This window comes from Carcharodon carcharias, chromosome 1, assembly GCF_017639515.1.
Source record: "Carcharodon carcharias isolate sCarCar2 chromosome 1, sCarCar2.pri, whole genome shotgun sequence".
In the NCBI taxonomy this organism is placed as follows: domain Eukaryota; kingdom Metazoa; phylum Chordata; class Chondrichthyes; order Lamniformes; family Lamnidae; genus Carcharodon; species Carcharodon carcharias.
The window spans coordinates 259,661,875-259,683,019 of NC_054467.1; the positions used below are offsets into that span (position 1 = coordinate 259,661,875).

The 21,145-nt window shown below is 48.9% G+C and overlaps 1 protein-coding gene across 4 annotated transcripts in view; it reads left to right on the forward strand.

Moving 5' to 3' along the window:
• Window positions 1-625: 625 nt before the first annotated feature.
• Window positions 626-21,145, forward strand: part of smyd5 (SMYD family member 5) — a 52,544-nt gene continuing 32,024 nt past the window's right edge. For 3 of the 4 annotated variants that reach the window (XM_041201504.1, XM_041201520.1, XM_041201512.1), the window contains exons 1-4: window positions 626-742; window positions 8,585-8,693; window positions 12,462-12,601; window positions 21,022-21,143. In XM_041201504.1, coding sequence (XP_041057438.1) covers window positions 650-742; window positions 8,585-8,693; window positions 12,462-12,601; window positions 21,022-21,143 — 464 coding nt within the window. In that variant the 5' untranslated portion in view covers window positions 626-649. The remainder of the gene's footprint in view (window positions 743-8,584; window positions 8,694-12,461; window positions 12,602-21,021; window positions 21,144-21,145) is intronic. The other variant, XM_041201529.1, reaches the window with a different exon arrangement.

The window sequence follows — 21,145 nt, forward strand, 5'->3', positions numbered from 1 at the left end:
ATGATGGTTATGTAGATTATTTGTGGTGTTTAAGACTTTATTTTGATTAATTCTATAGATTATTTGTGGTGTTTAGACTATGTTTTGATTACTTCTATAGATTATTTATGGTATTTGGACTATATTTTGGTTAATTCTATAGATTATTTGTGGTGTTTAGACTATATTATGATAGTCATATAGATTATTTGTAGTGTTTGGGATACATTTTGATTAATTCTATAGAGTATTTATGGGATTTAGACTATATTATGATAGTCATATAGATTATTTGTAGTGTTTGGGCTACATTTTGATTAATTCTATATAATATTTATGGTATTATATTATATTACGATAGTTATAGAGATTATTTGTGCTGTTTGGACTATATTTTGATTATTTATGGTATTTAGACTATATTATGATAGTCATATAGATTATTTGTGGTGTTTGGACTATATTTTGATTAATTCTGTAGATTATTTATGGTATTTAGACTCTATTATGATAGTCATATCGATTATTTGTGGTATTTAGACTACATTTTGATTAATTCTATAGATTATTGATCCATCCTTGGCTCCAGGTCCAGGGCTCTGAGGCAGGCTCTGCGCTGATTGGCTCTGCCCGGCGGGGGGTCAGGGGTCAGAGTTGAGAGGAGAGGAAGATGGCGGCTCCCATGTGCGAGCTTTTCTCGCTGTGTCTGGACTCCGCCGCCGCCGGCTCCCGGGTCGAGGTTCGCTTCATCAGCAACGTGAAGGTGAGCGGCCGCGGGGCTCCGGGCCCCCGGGCCGGGGAGGACAGGCTCAGCATCGGCCGCCCAACGGCTTCCTGCTCCTGGGCTCTCGCTCACGGCCAGACCGGGGTGGCGGGGATAAGGACACGCGGACTGGAGAAGGGGCCGGGGGGGGGGGGGGGGGGGGGGGGGGGTGGGGGAGAGGTGGGGGGAGGTGGGGGGGGGAGGGGGGGGAGAGGAGAGGGGGGGAGGGGAGGATGGGGAAAGAGGAAGAGGGGGGAAGAAGAGGAGGGGGAGGGGAAGGAGGGGAGGGGGAGAGAGGGGAAGAGGGAGGGGGTGGGGGGGAGAGGGGAAGAGGGAGGGGGGTGGGGGAGAGGGGAAGAGGGAGGGGGGTGGGGGAGAGGGGAAGAGGGAGGGGGGTGGGGGAGAGGGGAAAGAGGAGAGAGGGAGAGGGGAGTGGAGGGGGGTGGAGAGAGCGGGGAGGGAGTTGGGAGAGAGGGGGTGGGGGGGAGAGAAGGGGGAGGGGGTGGGGGGGTGAGAGAGGGGGATGGGAGGGAGAGAGGGGGGTTGTTGGGGGGAGAGATGTGGGGAGGGGGTGAGGGGGGAGGAGGGGGGTTGTGGGGGGCAGAGATGTGGGGAGGGGGTGGGGGGGAGAGAAGGGGGAGTGGATGGGTGGGAGCGGAGGGGGTAGGGGGAGAGGGTGGGAGCGGAGGGGGTAGGGGGAGAGGGTGGGAGCGGAGGGGGTAGGGGGAGGGGGGGGAGTGGGTGGGGGGGGGAGGGGGGGGGGGGGGTTGGGGCGGGAGAGAGGGGGTGGGGGTAGAGAGGGAGGGAGAGAGAGGGGGTGGGGTGGGAGGGGGAGAGAGGGAGGGAGAGAGGGGGGGTGGGGTGGGAGGGAGAGAGAGTGGGGGGCGGGGGCAAGGGGGTTGAAAGACAGGGAGAGGGGGAGAGAGGGGAAAGGAGGGGGAGGGGAGGGGGAGAGAGAGTGGGGGTGCAGGGGTGGGAGAGAGAGATAGAGTGGGGAGCTGGGGAGAGACAGGGAGAGAGGGCGGGAGAGAGAGAGAGGGAACAGAGCCAGAGAGAGAGAGAGAGCGGGAACAGAGCCAGAGAGAGAGAGAGAGCGGGAACAGAGCCAGAGAGAGAGAGAGAGCGGGAACAGAGCCAGAGAGAGAGAGAGAGCGGGAACAGAGCCAGAGAGAGCAGGAACAGAGCCAGAGAGAGCAGGAACAGAGCCAGAGAGAGAGAGAGAGCGGGAACAGAGCCAGAGAAAGAGAGAGAGGGAACAGAGCCAGAGAGAGAGAGAGAGGAAACAGAGCCAGAGAGAGAGAGAGAAGTGGGAACAGAGCCAGAGAGAGAGAGAGAGAGGGAACAGAGCCAGAGAGAGAGAGAGAGAAGGAACAGAGCCAGAGAGAGAGAGCGAGGGAACAGAGCCAGAGAGAAATAGAGAGAGCGAGGGAACAGAGCCAGAGAGAGAGAGAGAGAGAGGGAACAGAGCCAGAGAGAGAGAGGGAAGTGGGAACAGAGCCAGAGAGAGAGAGAGTGGGAACAGAGCCAGAGAGAGAGAGAGCGGGAACAGAGCCAGAGAGAGAGAGAGCGGGAACAGAGCCAGAGAGAGAGAGAGAGGGAACAGAGCCAGAGAGAGAGAGAGAGAGAGGGAACAGAGCCAGAAATAGAGAGAGAGAGAGGGAACAGAGCCAGAGATAGAGAGAAGCGGGAACAGAGCAAGAGAGAGAGAGAGGGAGAGAGGGAACAGAGGCAGAGAGAGAGAGGGAGAGAGGGAACAGAGGCAGAGAGAGAGAGAGGGAACAGAGGCAGAGAGAGAGAGAGGGAACAGAGGCAGAGAGAGAGAGGGAACAGAGGCAGAGAGAGAGAGAGGGAACAGAGGCAGAGAGAGAGAGAGGGAACAGAGGCAGAGAGAGAGAGAGGGAACAGAGCCAGAGAGAGAGAGAGGGAACAGAGCCAGAGAGAGAGAGGGAACAGAGCCAGAGAGAGAGAGAGGGAACAGAGCCAGAGAGAGAGAGAGGGAGGGAACAGAGCCAGAGAGAGAGAGAGGGAGGGAACAGAGCCGGAGAGAGAGAGGGAACAGAGAGAGAGAGAGAGAAAGAAAGAGAGGGAACAGAGCCAGAGAGAGAGGGAACAGAGCTAGAGAGAGAGAGAGAGAGAGAGGGAACAGAGAGAGAGAGAGGGAACAGAGCCAGAGAGAGAGAGCGAGGGAACAGAGCCAGAGAGAAATAGAGAGAACGAGGGAACAGAGCCAGAGAGAGAGAGCGAGGGAACAGAGCCAGAGAGAGAGAGAGAGAGAGGGAAGGAACAGAGCCAGAGCGAGAGAGAGAGAGAGGGAACAGAGCCAGAGAGAGAGAGAGAGAGACGGAACAGAGCCAGAGAGAGACGGAACAGAGCCAGAGAGAGAGAGAGAGAGGGAACAGAGCCAGAGAGAGAGAGAGGGAACAGAGCCAGAGAGAGAGAGAAGGAACAGAGCCAGAGAGAGAGAGAGAGAGGGAACAGAGAGAGAGAGAGAGAGAGAGGGAACAGAGCCAGAGAGAGAGAGAGAGAGGGAACAGAGCCAGAGAGAGAGGGAACAGAGCCAGAGAGAGAGAGAGAGAGAGGGAACAGAGCCAGAGAGAGAGAGAGAGGGAACCAGAGCCAGAGAGAGAGAAAGAAAGAGAGGGAACAGAGCCAGAGAGAGAGAGGGAACAGAGACAGAGATAGAGAGAGAGAGGGAACAGAGCCAGAGAGAGATAGAGAGAGAGAGGGAACAGAGCCAGAGAGAGAGAGAGAGAGAGAGGGAACAGAGCCAGAGAGAGAGAGGGAACAGAGAGAGAGAGAGAGAGAGAGGGAACAGAGCCAGAGAGAGAGAGAGAGAGAGGGAACAGAGCCAGAGAGAGAGAGAGAGAGAGGGAACAGAGCCAGAGAGAGAGAGAGAGAGGGAACAGAGCCAGAGAGAGAGAGAGAGAGGGAACAGAGCCAGAGAGAGAGAGAGAGAGAGGGAACAGAGCCAGAGAGAGAGAGAGGGAGCAGAGCCAGAGAGAGGGAGAGAGAGAGAGGGAACAGAGCCAGAGAGAGAGGGTGGTGGGGGGGTGGGGGGGGCGGGGGTGAATAGAGAGAGGAGGGTGGCAAACGGAGCCAGAAAGAAAGAGACCATAAGACCCAGGAGCAGAACTAGGCCATTCGGCCCATCAAGTCTGCTCTGCCATTCAATGAGATCATGGCTGATCTGATAATCCTCAACTCCACTTTCCTGCCTTTTCCCCATAACCCTTGATTCGCTTACTGATTAAAAATCTGTCTATCTCCGCCTTGAATACACTTAATGACCCAGCTTCTACAGCCCTCTGCAGTAAAGAATTCTACAGATTCACTACCTTCTGAGAGAAGAAATTCCTCCTCATCTCTGTCTTAAATAGGACCCCTTACTCTGAGATTATGCCCTCTGGTCCTAGACTCTCCCACAAGGGGAAACAACCTCTCAGCATCTACCCTGTCAAGCCCCCTAAGATTCTTATATGTTTCAATAAGGTCGCCTCTCATTCTTCTAAACTCCAATGAGTACAGGCCCAACTTACTCAACCTCTCCTCATAAGAAAATCCCTTCATCCCTGGGATCAACCTAGTGAACCTTCTCTGGACTGCCTCCAATGCCAGTATATCTTTCCTTAGATAAGGGGACCAAAACTGTTCACAGTATTCTAGGTGTGGTCTAACTAGTGCTTTGTATAGTTTTAGCAAGACTTCCCTATTTTTATATTCCGTTCTCTTTGAAATAAAGGTTAACATTCCCTTTGCCTCCCCTATTACCTGCTGAACTTGTATGTTAGCTTTTTGTGATTCATGCACAAGGACTCCCAAATCCTTCTGTGCTGCAGCTTTCTGCAGTCTTTCTCCATTTAACTAGTATTCAGCTCCTCTATTCTTCCTGCCAAAGTGCAATAACCTCACATTTTCCCACATTATATTCCACCTGCCAAGTTCTTGCCCACTCACTTAACCTGTCTATATCCCTCTGTAGACTCTTTGTGTCACCCTCACCACTTGCCTTCCCACCTATTTTTGTGTCATCTGCAAACTTGGTGATAGTACATTCACTTCCCTCATCCAAGTCATTAATATATATTGTAAATAACTGTGGCCCCAGCACTGATCCCTGTGGCACTCCACTAGTTTCAGCTAGCCGTTCTGAAAATGCCCCCCTTATCCCAACTCTGTCTTCTATCCTCTATCCATGCTAATATACTACCCCCAATGCCATGGGCTCTTATATTATTAAGTAGCCTTATGTGTGGTACCCTGTCAAACGCCTTTTGTAAATCCAAATATATTACATCTACTGGTTCCCCTTTATCTATCCTGCTTGTTACCTCCTCAAAGAATTCTAATAAATTTGTCAGGCATGTTTTCCCCTTCATGAAGCCGTGCTCACTCTGCTTGATTAGGGCGAGGGGGAGGTTTAAGTTCATACGGATCCCACAGAGTCAATGATCCCATCAACCTGCACACACATTTCAGGTTTCAAAACCTACAGAGGCTTGTGAGGAGACACAATGAATGTATAAAATTCTGAGAGGGCTGGACAGACTGGATGCAGGGATGATGTTTCCTCTGGCTGGGCTGGAGTTGGGGGGGGTGGGGGGTGGTGGTGGTCTAGAACAAGGGGTCACAGTCTCAGAATAAGGGGTAGACCATTTAGGTCTGAGATGAGGAGAAACCTCTTCACTCAGAGGGTGGTGAACCTGTGGAATTCTCTACCACAGAGGCTGTGGAGGCCAAGTCACTGAATATATTTAAGAAGGAGATAGTTAGATTTCTAGACTCTAAAGGCGTCAAGGGGTTCGGGGAGAGAGCGGGAGTATGGTGTTAAGATAGAGGATCAGCTATGATCATATTGAATGGCGGAGCAGGCTTGAAGGGCCAAATGGTCTACTGCTCCTATTTTCAATGTTTCAATATCTAGACCAATTGGAAATATATCCAGACCGATCGGAAATATATGCATACCTATGTAAGAAATACATCCAGTCCTATAGAAATGCATACAGACTTTTAGGTAATACATATAGAACTATAGGAAATATATATAGAACTATGGAGGAAATATCTCAAGACCTCTGACTCCCCAAAGCCTGTCCACCATCTACAAGGCACAAGTCAGGAGTGTGATGAAATGCTCTCCACTTGCCTGGATGAGTGCAGCTCCCACAACACTCAAGAAGCTTGACACCATCCAGGACAAAGCAGCCCCGCTTGATTAATACCCCATCCACAAACGTTCACTCTGTCCACCACCAATACACAGTGGGAATAGCGTGTACCATCTACCAGATGCACTGGAGGAACTTACCAAGGCTCCTTCGACAGCACCTTCCAAACCCATGAACTTTACCACCTAGAAGGACAAGGGCAACAGATGGATGGGAACACCACCACCTGCAAGTTCTGCTGCAAGCCACTCACCATCCTGACTTGGTGATATAGTGGTATTGTCACTGGACTAGTATGCCAGAGACCTAGGGTAATGCTCTGGGGACCCATGTTCAAATCCCCCCGTAGCAAATAGTGAAATTTGAATTCAATAAAAGTCTGGAATTAAAAATCTAATGATGACCATGAAACCATTGCTGATTATTGTAAAAACCCATCTGGTTCACTAATGAATTTTAGGGAAGGAAATCTGTCATCCTTACCTGGTCTGGCCTCCAAACCCACACCAATGTGGTTGACTCTTAAATGCCCCCTGAACAAGGGCAATTAGGGATGGGTGATAAAAGTTTCCCGACAATGCCTACATGCCATGAACGAATATTTTTTAAAATTGCTGTTCTTTCACTGTCACTAGGTCAAAATCCTGGATCTCCCTCCCTAACAGCACTGTGGGTGTACCTACACCACATGGACTGCAGCGGCTCAAGAAGGCAGCTCACCACCACCTTCTCAAGGGCAACTAGGGGAATACCTAGCCAGCATCCCATGAACAAATAAATAATATATATCCAGACCTACAGAATGCAGGAAATAGGTCCAGAACTCTAGGAAGCATATCCAGACCTACAGAAATTATATCCAGAACTGTAGGAAATATATCCAGACCAATGGGAAATATGTAAGGAACTTTAGGAATTATATACAGAACTATTAGAATTATATAGAGACCCAAGAGGAGTACAGAACAAAAAGGAAATATTCCCAGAACTATAGGAGTTATATGTAGATCTGTAGGAATTACATACAGAACAATAGGAAATAGTCCCAGGAGTTATATGCAGCTCTATATCCAGAACTGTACAGGGAAATATATCCAGAACTGTACAGGGAAATATATCCAGAACAATGCAGGAAAAATATCCAGACCTATAGGAAGTATATACAGAACAATGCCCAGAATATACTCAGACTTTTGGGAATATATACAGAACTGTGCAGGAATATATCCAGACCTATAAGAAATATATCCAGAAGTGTGCAGGGAATATATCCAGAACTATGGGGAATATACAGGGTTTTGGTGGGACCACATCTGGAATACTGTGTGCAGTTTTGATCTCCATATTTCGGGAAGCATCGGAGATGGGAGAGCTAAGGCTCGCTAGATTGGTTCCTTGGATGAGGGTTTTTCTTTACGCTTTCACTGGACATGAGCATCACTGTCAAGGCCAGCATTTTTATTGCCCATCCCTAGTTGCCCTTGAGAAGGTGGTGGTCAGCTGCCTTCTTGAACCGCTGCAGTCCATGTGGTGTAGGTACACCCACAGTTTTGTTAGGGAGGGAGTCCCAAGATTTTGACCCAGCGACAGTGAAGGAACGGCGATATATTTCCAAGTCAGGATGGTGAGTGACTTGGAGGGGAACTTCCAGGTGGTGGTGCTCCCATCTATCTGCTGCCCTTGTCCTTCTAGATGGTAGTGGTCATGGGTTTGGAAGGTCTTGTCAAATGAGCCTTGGTGAATTCCTGCAGTGCATCTTGTAGATGGTACACACTGCTGCTACTGTGTGTCGGTTGTGGAGGAGATGGTAGATAGGGTGCCAATCAAGAAATTTTATGACAATCATTTCATAGCTGCTATTACCAATAATAGCTTTTTTAAATTCCAGTTTTATCAACTGAACTTAAATTCTATCAACTACAATGACTGGATTGAAACCCACGTCCCCAGAGCATTACTCGTCCGGTGACATTAGCACCATGCCACCACCTCACCTAATGAGAGGTTGCATAAATTGGGTCTATGTTCTCTGGGGTTTAGAAGAATGAGAGATGATCCCATTGAAACCTATAAAATTCCGAGAGGTTTGATAGGATGGACACAGAAATCGTTTCCACTGGTCGGGGAATCTAAAATACCGGGGTACAGCGTCAGGGTAAGGGGCTGATCATTTAGGACTGAAATGAGGAGGAATTTCTTCATCCACAGGGTTGTGAATCTTCGGAATTCTCTACCCGAGAGGGTGGTGGATGCTCCATCGTTGAATATATTTCAGGCTGGGATAGACCGATTTTTGGTGTCTCAGGGAATTGTGGGATATGGGGAGCGGGTGCGAAAATGGGAGTTGAGGCCCAAAATCAGCCATGATCGTGTTGAGTGGGGGAAGCAGGCTCAACGGGCCGAGTGGTCTACTCCTCTCGTTTCTTATGTTGTTAGATGTAGGAAATATATACTGCGCTATGTATGAAATACAAGAAGATGAGGGGCTGAGATAGATTGCCTGCCTTGTGCTGGGTCAGTAGGGATGAACAGCCTCTTCCTGTGCTGTTGCTGTGGTTGTGGGTCCACAGCTGGGATATCCTTCTTCCCCCTTCGCTCTTTCCGGACCAGACCCGTTGTGTCTTAACTTTTTCTACCAGGACTGATCCATTTTTTGCTTTTTCTTGCTTCTAAGGGGAAAGGACTCTTTGCCAGTAAGGATATAAGGAAAGGAGAAACCATCTTTGTGGAGCAGCCCATAGTTTCAGCACAGTTCCTCTGGAATGCCTTGTACAAGTACAAAGGTAAAGTGCAGAGCACTGACTGCAGCACTCACTGATTCACACCTCAACTTAGCGCACGCCCCTCAGAGACAAGTACACCCCTCCCCGCCCCGTGTTTGGTTGGACCGCTACACAGCGCCAAGTGGCACTATGCTCAAATTGCATAGAATTTACATACGTTTACATACGATTCGCATGATATTTACAGCACAGAAGCAGCCCCTTCAGCCCAACAGGTCCACGCTGGTGTCTACGCTCCACAAAAGCCTCCCCAACACCTCTTCATCTAACCCCGTCAACATAGGTGTATCTCACTGGGGCTAGGGACACTGGCCAAGCCGTTCTGTCCACAGGATTAGCCAACCCGGAGGTGGTGAGTTCAGGTCCCACCACCAAAGCCCAAGGCCCGGAATTAAACCCTGTGGGAAGTTTCGAGCTCTCCTCTAACAGGCTGCTGCACCGTCACCAAAAACCCAGCTGTTTCGCTCGTACCTGCCAAGGAAGGGAGCGCGGTGCAGCTGCTGGTTCTTGTGCCGTCCATCCAGCTGCTACTCAAGGAGCCTCAACATCAGGACAAGTAGAAAAAAAAAAGCAGTCAGCAACGCGCCCAGATATCTCGCCGCTTTTCTCAATTCGTTCACACGAATGGGAAACCAATATTTATTGCCTGTCCACGATTACCCTTTGTGAAGGAAGCGATGGTGCGCCATCATCTTGAGCACAACTGAGTGGCTGGCTAGGCCATTTCAGAGGGTATTTAAGAGTCAACCTCATTGCTGTGGGTCTGGAGTCACATGTAGGCCAGACCAGGTAAGGACAGCAGATTTCCTTCCCTAAAGAACATTAGTGAACCAGATGGGTTTTAAAAACAATCGATGATAGTTTTATGCTCACCATTATTGAGACTAGCTTTTATTCCAGCTTTATTTAATTAATTGAATTTAAATTCCACTAGCTGCCATGGTGGGATTTGAATACAGGCCTCGGACCATTTGACCAGGTTTCAGGATTACTGAAGGACCAGCATTCTACCGTACCCAGCGTCGCCCTCGACCCCCGTGGTAACTCGTCTTGTGGGGCTCAAGTGGGGAAGCTGATTAGTGTCTTCAGTTTGGGAGAGTTGCAACAGTTCTCCATATGCACACCTTCCAGAAGCTTTACTGGATAGTAAGCAGAAGCAGTGTAGAGGGAGTTTGACTCTGTATCTAACCCCGTGCTGTATCTGTCCTGGGAGTGTTTGATGGGGACAGTGGAGAGGGAACTTTACTCTGTATCTAACCCCGTGCTGTACCTGTCCTGGTAGTGTTTGATGGGGACAGTGTAGAGGGAGCTTTACTCTGTATTTAACCCCATGCTGTACCTCTCCTGGGAGTGTTTGGTGGGGACAGTGTAGAGGGAGATTTACTCTGTATCTAACCCCGTGCTGTACCTGTCCTGGGAGTGTTTGATGGGGACAGTGTAGAGGGACATTTACTCTGTATCTAACCCCGTGCTGTACCTGCCCTGGGAGTGTTTGATGGGGTCAGTGTAGAGGGAGCTTTACTCTGAATCTAACCCCGTGCAGTACCTGTCCTGGGATTGTTTGATGGGGACAGTGTAGATGGAGATTTACTCTGTATCTAACCCTGTGTTGTATCTGTCCTGGGAGTGTTTGATGGGGACAGTGTAGAGGGAGCTTTACTCTGTATCTAACCCCGTGCTGTACCTGTCCTGGGAGTGTTTGATGGGGACAGTGTAGAGGGAGCTTTACTCTGTATCTAACCCCGTGCTGTACCTGCCCTGGGAGTGTTTGATGGGGACAGTGTAGAGGGAGCTTTACTCTGTATCTAACCCCGTGCTGTACCTGTCCTGGGAGTGTTTGATGGGGACAGTGTAGAGGGAGATTTACTCTGTATCTAACCCCGTGCTGTATCTCTCCTGGGAGTGTTTGATGGGGACAATGTAGAGGGAGCTTTACTCTGTATCTAACCCCGTGCAGTACCTGTCCTGGGAGTGTTTGATGGGGACAGTGTAGAGGGAGATTTACTCTGTATCTAACCCCATGCTGTACCTGTCCTGGGAGTGTTTGATGGGACAGTGTGGAGGGAGCTTTACTCTGTATCTAACCCCATGCTGTACCTGCCCTGGGAGTGTTTGATGGGGACGGTGTAGAGGCAGCTTTACTCTGTATCTAACCCCGTGCTGTACCTGTCCTGGGAGTGTTTGATGGGGACAGTGTAGAGGAAGCTTTACTCTGTATCTAACCCCGTGCTGTACCTGTCCTGGGAGTGTTTGATGGGGACAGTGTAGAGGAAGCTTTACTCTGTATCTAACCCCTTGCTGTACCTGTTCTTGGAGTGTTTGATGGGGACAGTGTAGAGGGAGCTTTACTCTGTATCTAGCCCTGTGCTGTGCCAGTCCTGGGAGTGTTTGATGGGGACGGTGTAGAGTGAGCTTTACTCTGTATCTAACCCCGTGCTGTACCTGTCCTGGGAGTGTTTGATGGGGACAGTGTAGAGGGAGCTTTACACTGTATCTAACCCCGTGCTGTACCTGTCCTGGGAGTGTTTGATGGGGTCAGTGTAGAGGGAGCTTTACTCTGTATCTAACCCCGTGCTGTACCTGTCCTGGGAGTGTTTGATGGCGACAGTGTAGAGGAAGCTTTACTCTGTATCTAACCCTGTGCTGTACCTGTCCTGGGAGTGTTTTGATGGGGACAGTGTAGAGGGAGCTTTACTCTGTATCTAACCCCGTGCTGTACCTGTCCTGGGAGTGTTTGATGGGGACAGTGTAGAGGGAGCTTTACTCTGTATCTAACCCTGTGCTGTACCTGTCCTGGGAGTGTTTGATGGGGACAGTGTAGAGGGAGCTTTACTCTGTATCTAACCCCGTGCTGTAACTGTCCTGGGAGTGTTTGATGGGGACAGTGTAGAGGATGCTTTACTCTGTATCTAACCCCGTGCTGTACCTGTCCTGGGAGTGTTTGATGGGGACGGTGTAGAGGGAGCTTTACTCTGTATCTAACCCCGTGCTGTACCTGTCCTGGGAGTGTTTGATGGGGACGGTGTAGAGACAGCTTTACTCTGTATCTAACCCCGTGCTGTAACTGTCCTGGGAGTGTTTGATGGGACAGTGTAGAGGGAGCTTTACTCTGTATCTAACCCCGTGCTGTACCTGTCCTGGGAGTGTTTGATGGGGACGGTGTAGAGGGAGCTTTACTCTGTATCTAACCCCGTGCTGTACCTGTCCTGGGAGTGTTTGATGGGGACAGTGTAGAGAGAGCTTTACTCTGTATCTAACCCCTGTGCTGTACCTGTCCTGGGAGTGTTTGATGGGACAGTGTAGAGGGAGCTTTACTCTGTATCTATCCCCGTGCTGTACCTGTCCTGGGAGTGTTTGATGGGACAGTGTAGAGGGAGCTTTACTCTGTATCTAACCCCGTGCTGTACCTGTCCTGGGAGTGTTTGATGGGGACGGTGTAGAGGGAGCTTTACTCTGTATCTCACCCCCTGCTGTACCTGTCCTGTGAGTGTTTGATGGGGAAAGTGTAGAGCGAGCTTTACTCTGTATCTAACCCCGTGCTGTACCTGTCCTGGGAGTGTTTGATGGGGACAGTGTAGAGGGCGCTTTACTCTGTATCTAACCCCGTGCTGTACCTGTCCTGGGAGTGTTTGATGGGGACAGTGTAGAGGGCGCTTTACTCTGTATCTAACCCCGTGCTGTACCTGTCCTGGGAGTGTTTGATGGGGACAGTGTAGAGGGAGCTGTGCAATGGATACAATGCCCTCATTTTGTCGAATTTCTCTCCAGCCTGTGACTACTGTATGAGGTCCCTGGAAACAGCCGAGGAGAACAGCTGCAGACTGTCGGGAAACCCCAACCTGATTCTTCCACACCCAGAGCAGTGCAGTGTCCGAAAGGAGCTCCTGGATACCTGTCCTGCCTGCCAGGTAATGGATCCTGCCCGCCACAGAACAAGAGAGCCAGGGTTCAGTGCCTTCAGTGTATCCTTCTTGGACTGACCCGTGTTCACAAGGAGGATCACGTGGAGGAAGTGGTGGGTGGGTGGGGGGGGGGGGTGGGTTGGGGGTGTGGGGGGGGGGGTGTTGGGGGGCGGAGTGGGGGAGGGTGGGGGGTGGGGGTGGGAGCGGGGGGGCGGGGTGTGTCAGCCCTGCTGCTGGGAGAGCGGTACTTGTACAGGTGGTGACCCTCCAACGCCAGGAAGATCCAGCGTGGAACTGAACTGCTGGGAGAATGCGCTGCCGGAACAAAGACAGAAAATGCTGGGAAAAACTCAGCAGGTCTGACAGCCTCTGTGGAGAGGGAAACAGAGTTGACGGTTCGAGTCCGTGTGACTCTCCAGAGCTACAGAGAGGTGGAAATGTGATGAAATTTATATAGTTTAAGGGAGGTGGAGCAGGTGAAGCTGGAGAGGAGGTTAGTGATAAATGCGGGCTAAGGGGAGTGACAAAGATGTCATGGACACAAGAACAGAGGGAGTGGTAATGGTAAGGGCTAAAAAAGGTGCTGATAGTGGCCTAAAGGTAGGAAAACAATGTGATAATAGCAGGACAAGGGGTAAGCAGTCTGAAAACAATAACATGAACAAGTAACAGGTGACCCTTGTGGGGGTGGGTCGTGGGGGGGGGTGGTGGGAGTAAAAGGAATTGGAAATGGGATAAAAAGGGGAGATAAAACAATGAATAAAAATAAAAATGAATACAAATAAAATTAAGTGGATAAAAAATAAAAATTAATTTTGGATAAAAAATAAAAATTAATTTTGGAAAAAAAAGGGTTGAAGATAGAAGAGAGAGTTCATGGTCTGAAGTTGTTGAACTCAATATTCAGTCCGGAAGGCTGTAAAGTGCCTAGTCGGAAGATGAGGTGCTGTTCCTCCAGTTTGCGTTGGGCTTCACTGGAACAATGCAGCAGGCCAAGGACGGACATGTGGGCATGAGAGCAGGGTGGGGTGTTGAAATGGCAAGTGACAGGGAGGTTTGGGTCATGCTTGCAGACAGACCGAAGGAGTTCCGCAAAGCGGTCACCCAGTCTGCGTTTGGTCTCTCCAATGTAGAGGAGACCACATTGGAAGCAGCGAATGCAGTAGACTAAATTGGGGGAAATGCAAGTGAAATGCTGCTTCACTTGAAAGGAGTGTTTGACCCTTGGACAGAATCTTATCGGCGCAGAAGGAGGCCATTCAGCCCATCGTATCTGATCGTTTTGATCTAGTGCCATTGCCCTGCCTTTTCCCCATACCCCTGCACATAGTTTCTATTCAAATAATGATCCATTTCCCTCTTGAATGCTTCGATTAAACCTGCCTCCACCACACTTCCAGACAGTGCATTCCAGACCCGAACCAGTCATTGTGTGAAAAGGTTTTTTCTCACATCACATTTGCTTCTTTTGCAAATCACTTTAAACCTGTGCCCTCTCATTCTTGATCCTTTTACGAATGGGAACAGTTTCCCCCCTATCTACTCTGTCCAGCCCCCTCATGATTTTGAGAATTTCTATCAAGCCTCCTCTCAACTTTCTTCTCTCCAAGGAGAACAGTCCCAACCTCTCCAATTTATCCTCATAGCTGAAGTTTCTCATCCCTGGAACCATTCCTGTAAATCTCTTCTGCACTCTCTCTAATGTGTTCACACTGTACACAATACTCCAGCTGTGGGCTAACCAGTGTCTTATATAAATTCAGTATAACCTCCCTTGTACTCTATACGCCTGTTCATAAAGCCCAGGATACTATATGCTTTATTAACTGCTCTCTCCACCTGTCCTGCCACCTTCAATGATCTATGCACATATACACCCAGGTCTTTCTGTTCCTGCACCCCCTTCAAAATTTCACCCCTTATTTTATACTGTCTGTCCATGTTCTTCCTACTAAATGCATCATCTCACACTTCTCCACACTGATTTTCATCTGCCACCTATCTGTCCACTCCACCAATTTGTCTATGTCCTCTTGAAGTTCCACACCGTCCTCCTTGCAGTTCACAACACTCCCAAGCTTCATATCACCCGTAAACTTTGAAATTGTCCCCTGCACACCAAGATCTAGATCATTAATATATACCAGGAAAAGCAAGAGTCCCAATACCTACCCCGCGGAACTCCATTACAAACCTTCCTCCAGCCTGAAAAACATCCATTGCCCATTACTCTCTGCTTCCTATTTTTCAGCCAATTTTGTATCCACGTTGCTACTGTCTCTTTTATTCCATGAGCAATAACTTTTCTCACAAGTCGGTTGTGTGGCACTGTATCAAATGCCTTTTGAAAGTCCAAGTACACCACATCAACAGCATTACCCTCATCAACCCTCTCTGTTACATCTTAAAAAAACTGCAGCAAGTTAGTTAAACGCGATTTCCCCTTTAGAAATCCATGCTGGCTCTTCCTTATCAGCCCATATTTTTCCAGGTGACTACTAATTCTATCCCGAATAATTGTTTCTAGAATCTTCTAGAAACCACAAGTTAAATTGACTGGTTTGTAATTGCTGGGCTAATCCTTACAACCTTTTTTGAACAAGGGCATAACGTTTGTAATTCTCCAGTCCTCTGGCACTTCCCCTGAGTCTAGGGAAGACTGAAAGATTATGGCCAGTGCCCCTGCAACTTCTACTCTCACTTCCTTCAATATCCTTGGATGCATCTCATCCGGTCCTGGTGTCTTGTCAATCTTAAATACCGACAGTCTATTCAACACTTCCTTCTTACCAATTTTGAGCCCTTCTAGTGACAGAGTTTCTTCGTCTGTCACCATGGGGGGTAGCATCTACCTCCTTGGTAAAGACAGATGCAAAGTATTCATTTAATACCTCAGCCATGGCTCCTTCATCCATCTCTAAATTCCTTTTTAGGTCCCTAATCAGCCCTTTTCCTCCTTTTACCACCCTTTTTCTATTTATATGCCTGTTGAAGACTGGGATTCCCCTTTATGTTGGCTGCCAGTCTTTTTTCATAATCCCCCTTCACTTTTCTAATATGTTTTTTCACCTCTCCTCTGAACCTTCTGTATTCCTCTTGGTTCTCAATTGTATTTTCTACCTGACACCTGTCATAAACACTTCTTCTTCTTTATCTTAATTTCTATCTCCTTTTTCATCCAGGGAGCTCTGGATTTGTGTGCCCTACCTTTCCATTTCGATGGAATATATCTTGACTCCCCAGCCAACCCTTTTTTGAAGGTAGCCCATTGTTCAGTTACAGTTTTTCCTGCAAACCTTTCACTCCAGTCTATCCGGCCCAGATCCATTCTTGCCCCATCGAAGTCGGCTCTTGACCAGTTAATTACTTTTACTCTGGGTTGCCGATCGCCCTTTTCTATTATCATCCTAAAACATACAATACAATGGTCACTATCTCCTACATGTTACCCCAATGACACTTGATCTACTTGGCCCACCTCATTTCCAAGAACCGGGTCCAACAGAGCATCTTTTCTTGTTGGATTGGACACATACTGCTGTAGAAAATTCTCCTGAACACAATCTAGGACCTTATGCTCCTCTCCACTCTTTACACTACCACTGTCCCAGTCTACATTCGGGTAATTAAAGGCACCCATTATAATTACTCTGTATTGCCTGCATCTCTCTGTAATTTCCCTGCAGATTTGTTCTTCTACGTCCTTCTCAATATTTGGTGGTCTACAGACTACCCCGAGCAATGTAATTGCACCCTTTTTGTTCCTTAGTTCGAGCTGAATTGATTCTGTCCTTGAACCCTCTGGGACATTCTCTTTCTCCAGCATTGCAATGCTCCCCTTAACCAATACCACCACCCCTCCTCCTTTCCTATCTCTTCTGAACACCTTGTACCCGGGAATATTTAACACCCAGTTCTGCCCTTCCTTGAGCCAGATTTCGGTTATTTCCAGAAATATTTCCACATGGCAATCTGTGCCTGTAACTCCCCAATCTTATTTACTATACTCCGTGCATTCACATACATGCATAGTAACCCTGATTTAGATTTTGTTACTTTCTCCCTTACCCCAACTTTACCTATTAACTTACTATTCTCTACACTAGTGCTGTCTGTCCCTCCCAGTATTTTGTGCACCTCGGTATTCCTCTCTGATATTACTTCCTGGTCCCCACACCCCTGCCGAGTCAGTTTAAAGCCCTCCCAACAGCACTAGCAAAACGCCCCACAAGGAAATCAGTCCCAGCTCTGTTCAGATGCAACCCTTCCAGCTTGTACAGGTGCCATTTCCCCCAGAGCCAGTCCCAGTGTCCCAGGAATCTAAAGCCCTCCCTCCTGCACCATCTTTCTAGCCAAGCATTCATCTGCCTTATCCTCCTATTTCTGTACTCACTGGCACATGGCACTGGGAGCTATCTGGAAATTACTACATTAGAGGTGCTGCTTGCTAATTTTCTGCCTGCTCCCTAAATTCTGATTGCAGGACAACCCCTTCCTGCCTACGTCATTAGTACCAATGTGGACCACGACCTCTGGCTGATCACCCTCCCCCAGAAGAATGTCCTGCAGCTGCTCTGTGACATCCTTGACCCTGGCACCAGGGAAGCAACATACCATCCTGGAGTCACGTCTACAGCCACAGAAATGCCTGTCTGTTCCCCATACCAATGAATCCCCTATCACTATGGCTCTTCCTTTCTTCTTCCTCTCCTCCTGTACAGCTGAGCTGCTTGTGGTGCCACAAACCTGGCTCTGACTGCATTTCTCTGAGGAACCAGCATCCTCACCAGCTTCCAAAACTGAAAACTGATTTGTGAGCGGGATCCCAGGGGACTCCTGTACTACCTGCCTATTGCTCTTTGACAGCCTGGTGGTCACCCATTCCCTCTCTGTCTGCAGGCCCTCAAGTTGTGGTGTGACCACCTCCCTGAACATGCTAACCACATAGCTCTCAGCCTCACGGATGCACCACAGTGACTCCAGCCGCCGCTCGAACTCTGAAACCTGGAGCTTAACTTTCTGCAGCTGGCAGCACTTCCTCCACATGTGGACATCTAGGACACTGGTCATGTCCATGACTTTGCATATATTACATGACACACATTCCACTTGACTGAGCTGCCCTGCCATGTCTTAACTCTACTTCCCTTATATCAACTTTATTCTACTTTGGATCATTTATAGCACTTCACTGTATAGGCTCCAGATTTCCCTTATTCCTGGTGCTTCACAGTTAAGACCAAGTATGGGAACTTTAAACATATTACACTTTTCTAATTTACTCACCAGTTCCTACTTACCAAGGCCACAGCTCTTCTTTCTGAGAAAAGGTAGAAAAAAAAGGAGCACCTCCTCCCCAAATTCCCTCAGTCACCAAACTCTAACTGAAGCACCCTACAGCAGCCAAATACAGCACTCCAGTGCAGACAAAGTCAGCACTATAAGATAGCCTACTTTTATACTCTCTGAACTGAGCCTCTGAAAACCTGATCAAGCCAGTTATCTAATTAACTAGTTGCAGTTGCAAGCGGAGCCTGTATGAGCTCTGTTTTAAGGCTGGACTAAAACTCACCTTCCAACCCGAACAGCAACTTTTAGTTAATTGCTAAATTAAACAAAGACTAGACTTTAGATAGAATTTAACCCTTAAACTCCCTCAGTCACCCAGCTCCAGCTGAAGCTCTCTACTACAGCCAAATGCAGCACTCCAATGCAGACAGTGAGGAGGGGGGAAGTAAAGGGGCAGGTGTTGCACTGTCTGCGATTGCCATGGGAAGGTGCTGTGGGAAGGGGATGAGGTGTTTGGGGTGATGAAGGAGAGGACCAGGGTTTCCCAGTGGGAACGGTCCCTACAGAATGCTGATGGTGGGGAGGTGAGGAGAAGATATGTTTGGTGGTGACATCATGCTGGAAATGGCGGAGGATGATCCTTTGAATGCGGAGGCTGGTGGGGTGATAAGTGAGGACAAGGGGGACCCTATCATGGTTCTGGGAGGGGGAGGAAGGTGTGAGGGCAGAGAGGCAGGAGGTGGGTCGGATACGGTTGAGAGCCCTGTCAACCACAGTGGGTGGAAAACTTCGGTTAGGGAAGAAGGAAGACATGTCAGAAGCCTCGTTTTGGAAAGTGGCATCATCAGAACATCAGATGTGACAGAGGCGAAGGAACTGAGAGAATGAGATGGAGTCCTTACAGGAAGCGGGGTGTGAGGAGCTGTAGTCGAGATAGCTGTGGGAGTCGGTAGGCTTGTAATGGATATTGGTGGACAGTCTATCACCAGAAATTGAGACAGAGAGGTCAAGGGATGGAAGGGAAGTATCAGAGATGGACCGTGTGAAAATGATGGAGGGCTGGAAATTGGAAGCAAAATTGATAAATTTTTCCAGGTCCAGGCGAGAGCATGAAGCAGCACCAAAGCAATCATCGATGTACCGGAGAAAGAGTTGTGGGAGGGGGTCTGAATAGGACTGGAACAAGGAATGTTCCACACACCCCATAAAGATAACTGGGGCCCATGCAGTGGGATGGTGTGTGGATCCTGTAACAGTGGGTGGTGGTGTTAGCGGCAACGCAGACCCTCTAACAATGGGTGCAAGTAGTGTCAGGCAGTGTGGACCTTATAACAGTGGGAGAGGTGGTCACAGGCAGTGTGGACCCTGTAATAGTGGGAGAGGTGGTCACAGGCAGTGTGGACCTTATAACAGTGGGAGAGGTGGTCACAGGCAGTGTGGACCTTATAACAGTGGGAGAGGTGGTCACAGGCAGTGTGGACCTTATAACAGTGGGAGAGGTGGTCACAGGCAGTGTGGACCCTCTAACAGTGGGAGAGGTGGTCACAGGCAGTGTGAACCTTCTAACAGTGGGAGGGGTGGTCACAGGCAGTGTGGACCCTCTAACAGTGGGAGATGTGGTCACAGACAGTGTGGACCCTCTAACAATGGGAGATGTGGTCACAGGCAGTGTGGACCCTGTAACAGTGGGAGAGGTGGTCACAGGCAGTGTTGGCCCTCTAACAGTGGGAGAGGTGGTCACAGGCAGTGTTGGCCCTCTAACAGTGGGAGAGGTGGTCACAGGCAGTGTGGACCCTCTAACAGTGGGAGAGGTGGTCACAGGCAGTGTGGACCCTCTAACAGTGGGAGAGGTGGTCACAGGCAGTGTGGACCCTCTAACAGTTGGAGAGGTGGTCAGAGGCCTTGTGAACCCTCTAAAATTGGGGAGGTGGTGTCGGAAGTAGGGTGGACCCTTTAACATTTGGAGAGATGGAGTGCGGACCCTCTAACAGTGTGAGAAGTGGTGTTGGAGAAGTATTGACCCTCTTAACAGTGTGCGAGGCGGGGTTGGAGGCTGTGTGAGCCCTGTAACAGCCGGTGAAGGTGGTCAGAAAGCAGTATATCGTTAAATGGAGAAAGATGGTGAAACTGAAGCACAGAGAGACCTGAGTGCTCAGTACATGAATCATAAAATGTTAGTAGTAAGCGATTACGAAGGCAAATGGCATATTGTCGTTTATTGCAAGGGGAATGGAATATAAAAATAGGGATATTTCTGTACAGTTGTATAGGGCATTGGTGAGACCACATATGGAGTAGTGTGCACAACTTTGACCTCCTTACTCGAGAAGGGATATAATAGCATTAGAAGCAGTTCAGAGAAGGTTAATTCGACTGGCTCCTCAGAATATGAGGAAAGGTTGGACTGGCTGGGTCTGTATCCAGTGGAGTTTAGAAGATTGAGATGATCTTACTGAAACATATAAGATCCTGAGGGGACTTGACAGGGTGGATGGTGAAAGGATGTTTCCCCTTGTGGGGGAGCCTAGAACTAGGGGGTCACAGTTTAGAAATAAGAGGTCTCCCATTTAAGAGGGAGATGAGGAGAATTTTTTTCTCTTGGAGGGTATTCAGTCTTTGGAACTCCCTTCCTCAAGAGTTGGCGGAAGCAGAGTCTTTGAATATTTTTAAGGCAGAAGTAGATAGATTTTTGATAAGCAAGGGTGAGAAAGGTTATCAGCGGTAGGTGGGAATGAGGAGTTGAGTTGGATCAGCCCTGATCTTATTGAATGGGGGAGCAGGCTCGAATAGCCGACTCCTGCTCCTAATCTGTATGTTCGGGGCAAATTTTTTTCTCTGAGGGTCGTTAGTCCGTGGAATTTTCTTCCCCAGGGAGCGTTGGAGGCAGGGTCATTGAATATTTTTAAGGCTGAATTAGATAGATTCTTGACTGACAAGGAAGTCAAAAGGTAGAGGGGGGGTAGACAGGAAAGTGAAGTGGAGGCCACAGTCAGATCAGCCTTGAGCTTTATGAACGGCAGAGAAGGCTCGAGCTGACTCTTGCTCCTAATTTGTACCTTTGTAGGTATGCATGTATGTTCTAACAGTGGGAAAGGTGGTGTCCGAGGCCCTCTAACTGGTAATATGTTTCTCTTTAGGAGTTGTACTGTAGTGTTGAGTGCCGGCAGGCTGCATTGAAGCAGTACCACCAGGCTCTGTGCCTTGGACCCTCGAAAGACGACCCTCAGCATCCCCTGAACAAGCTGCAGGAAGGATGGCGGT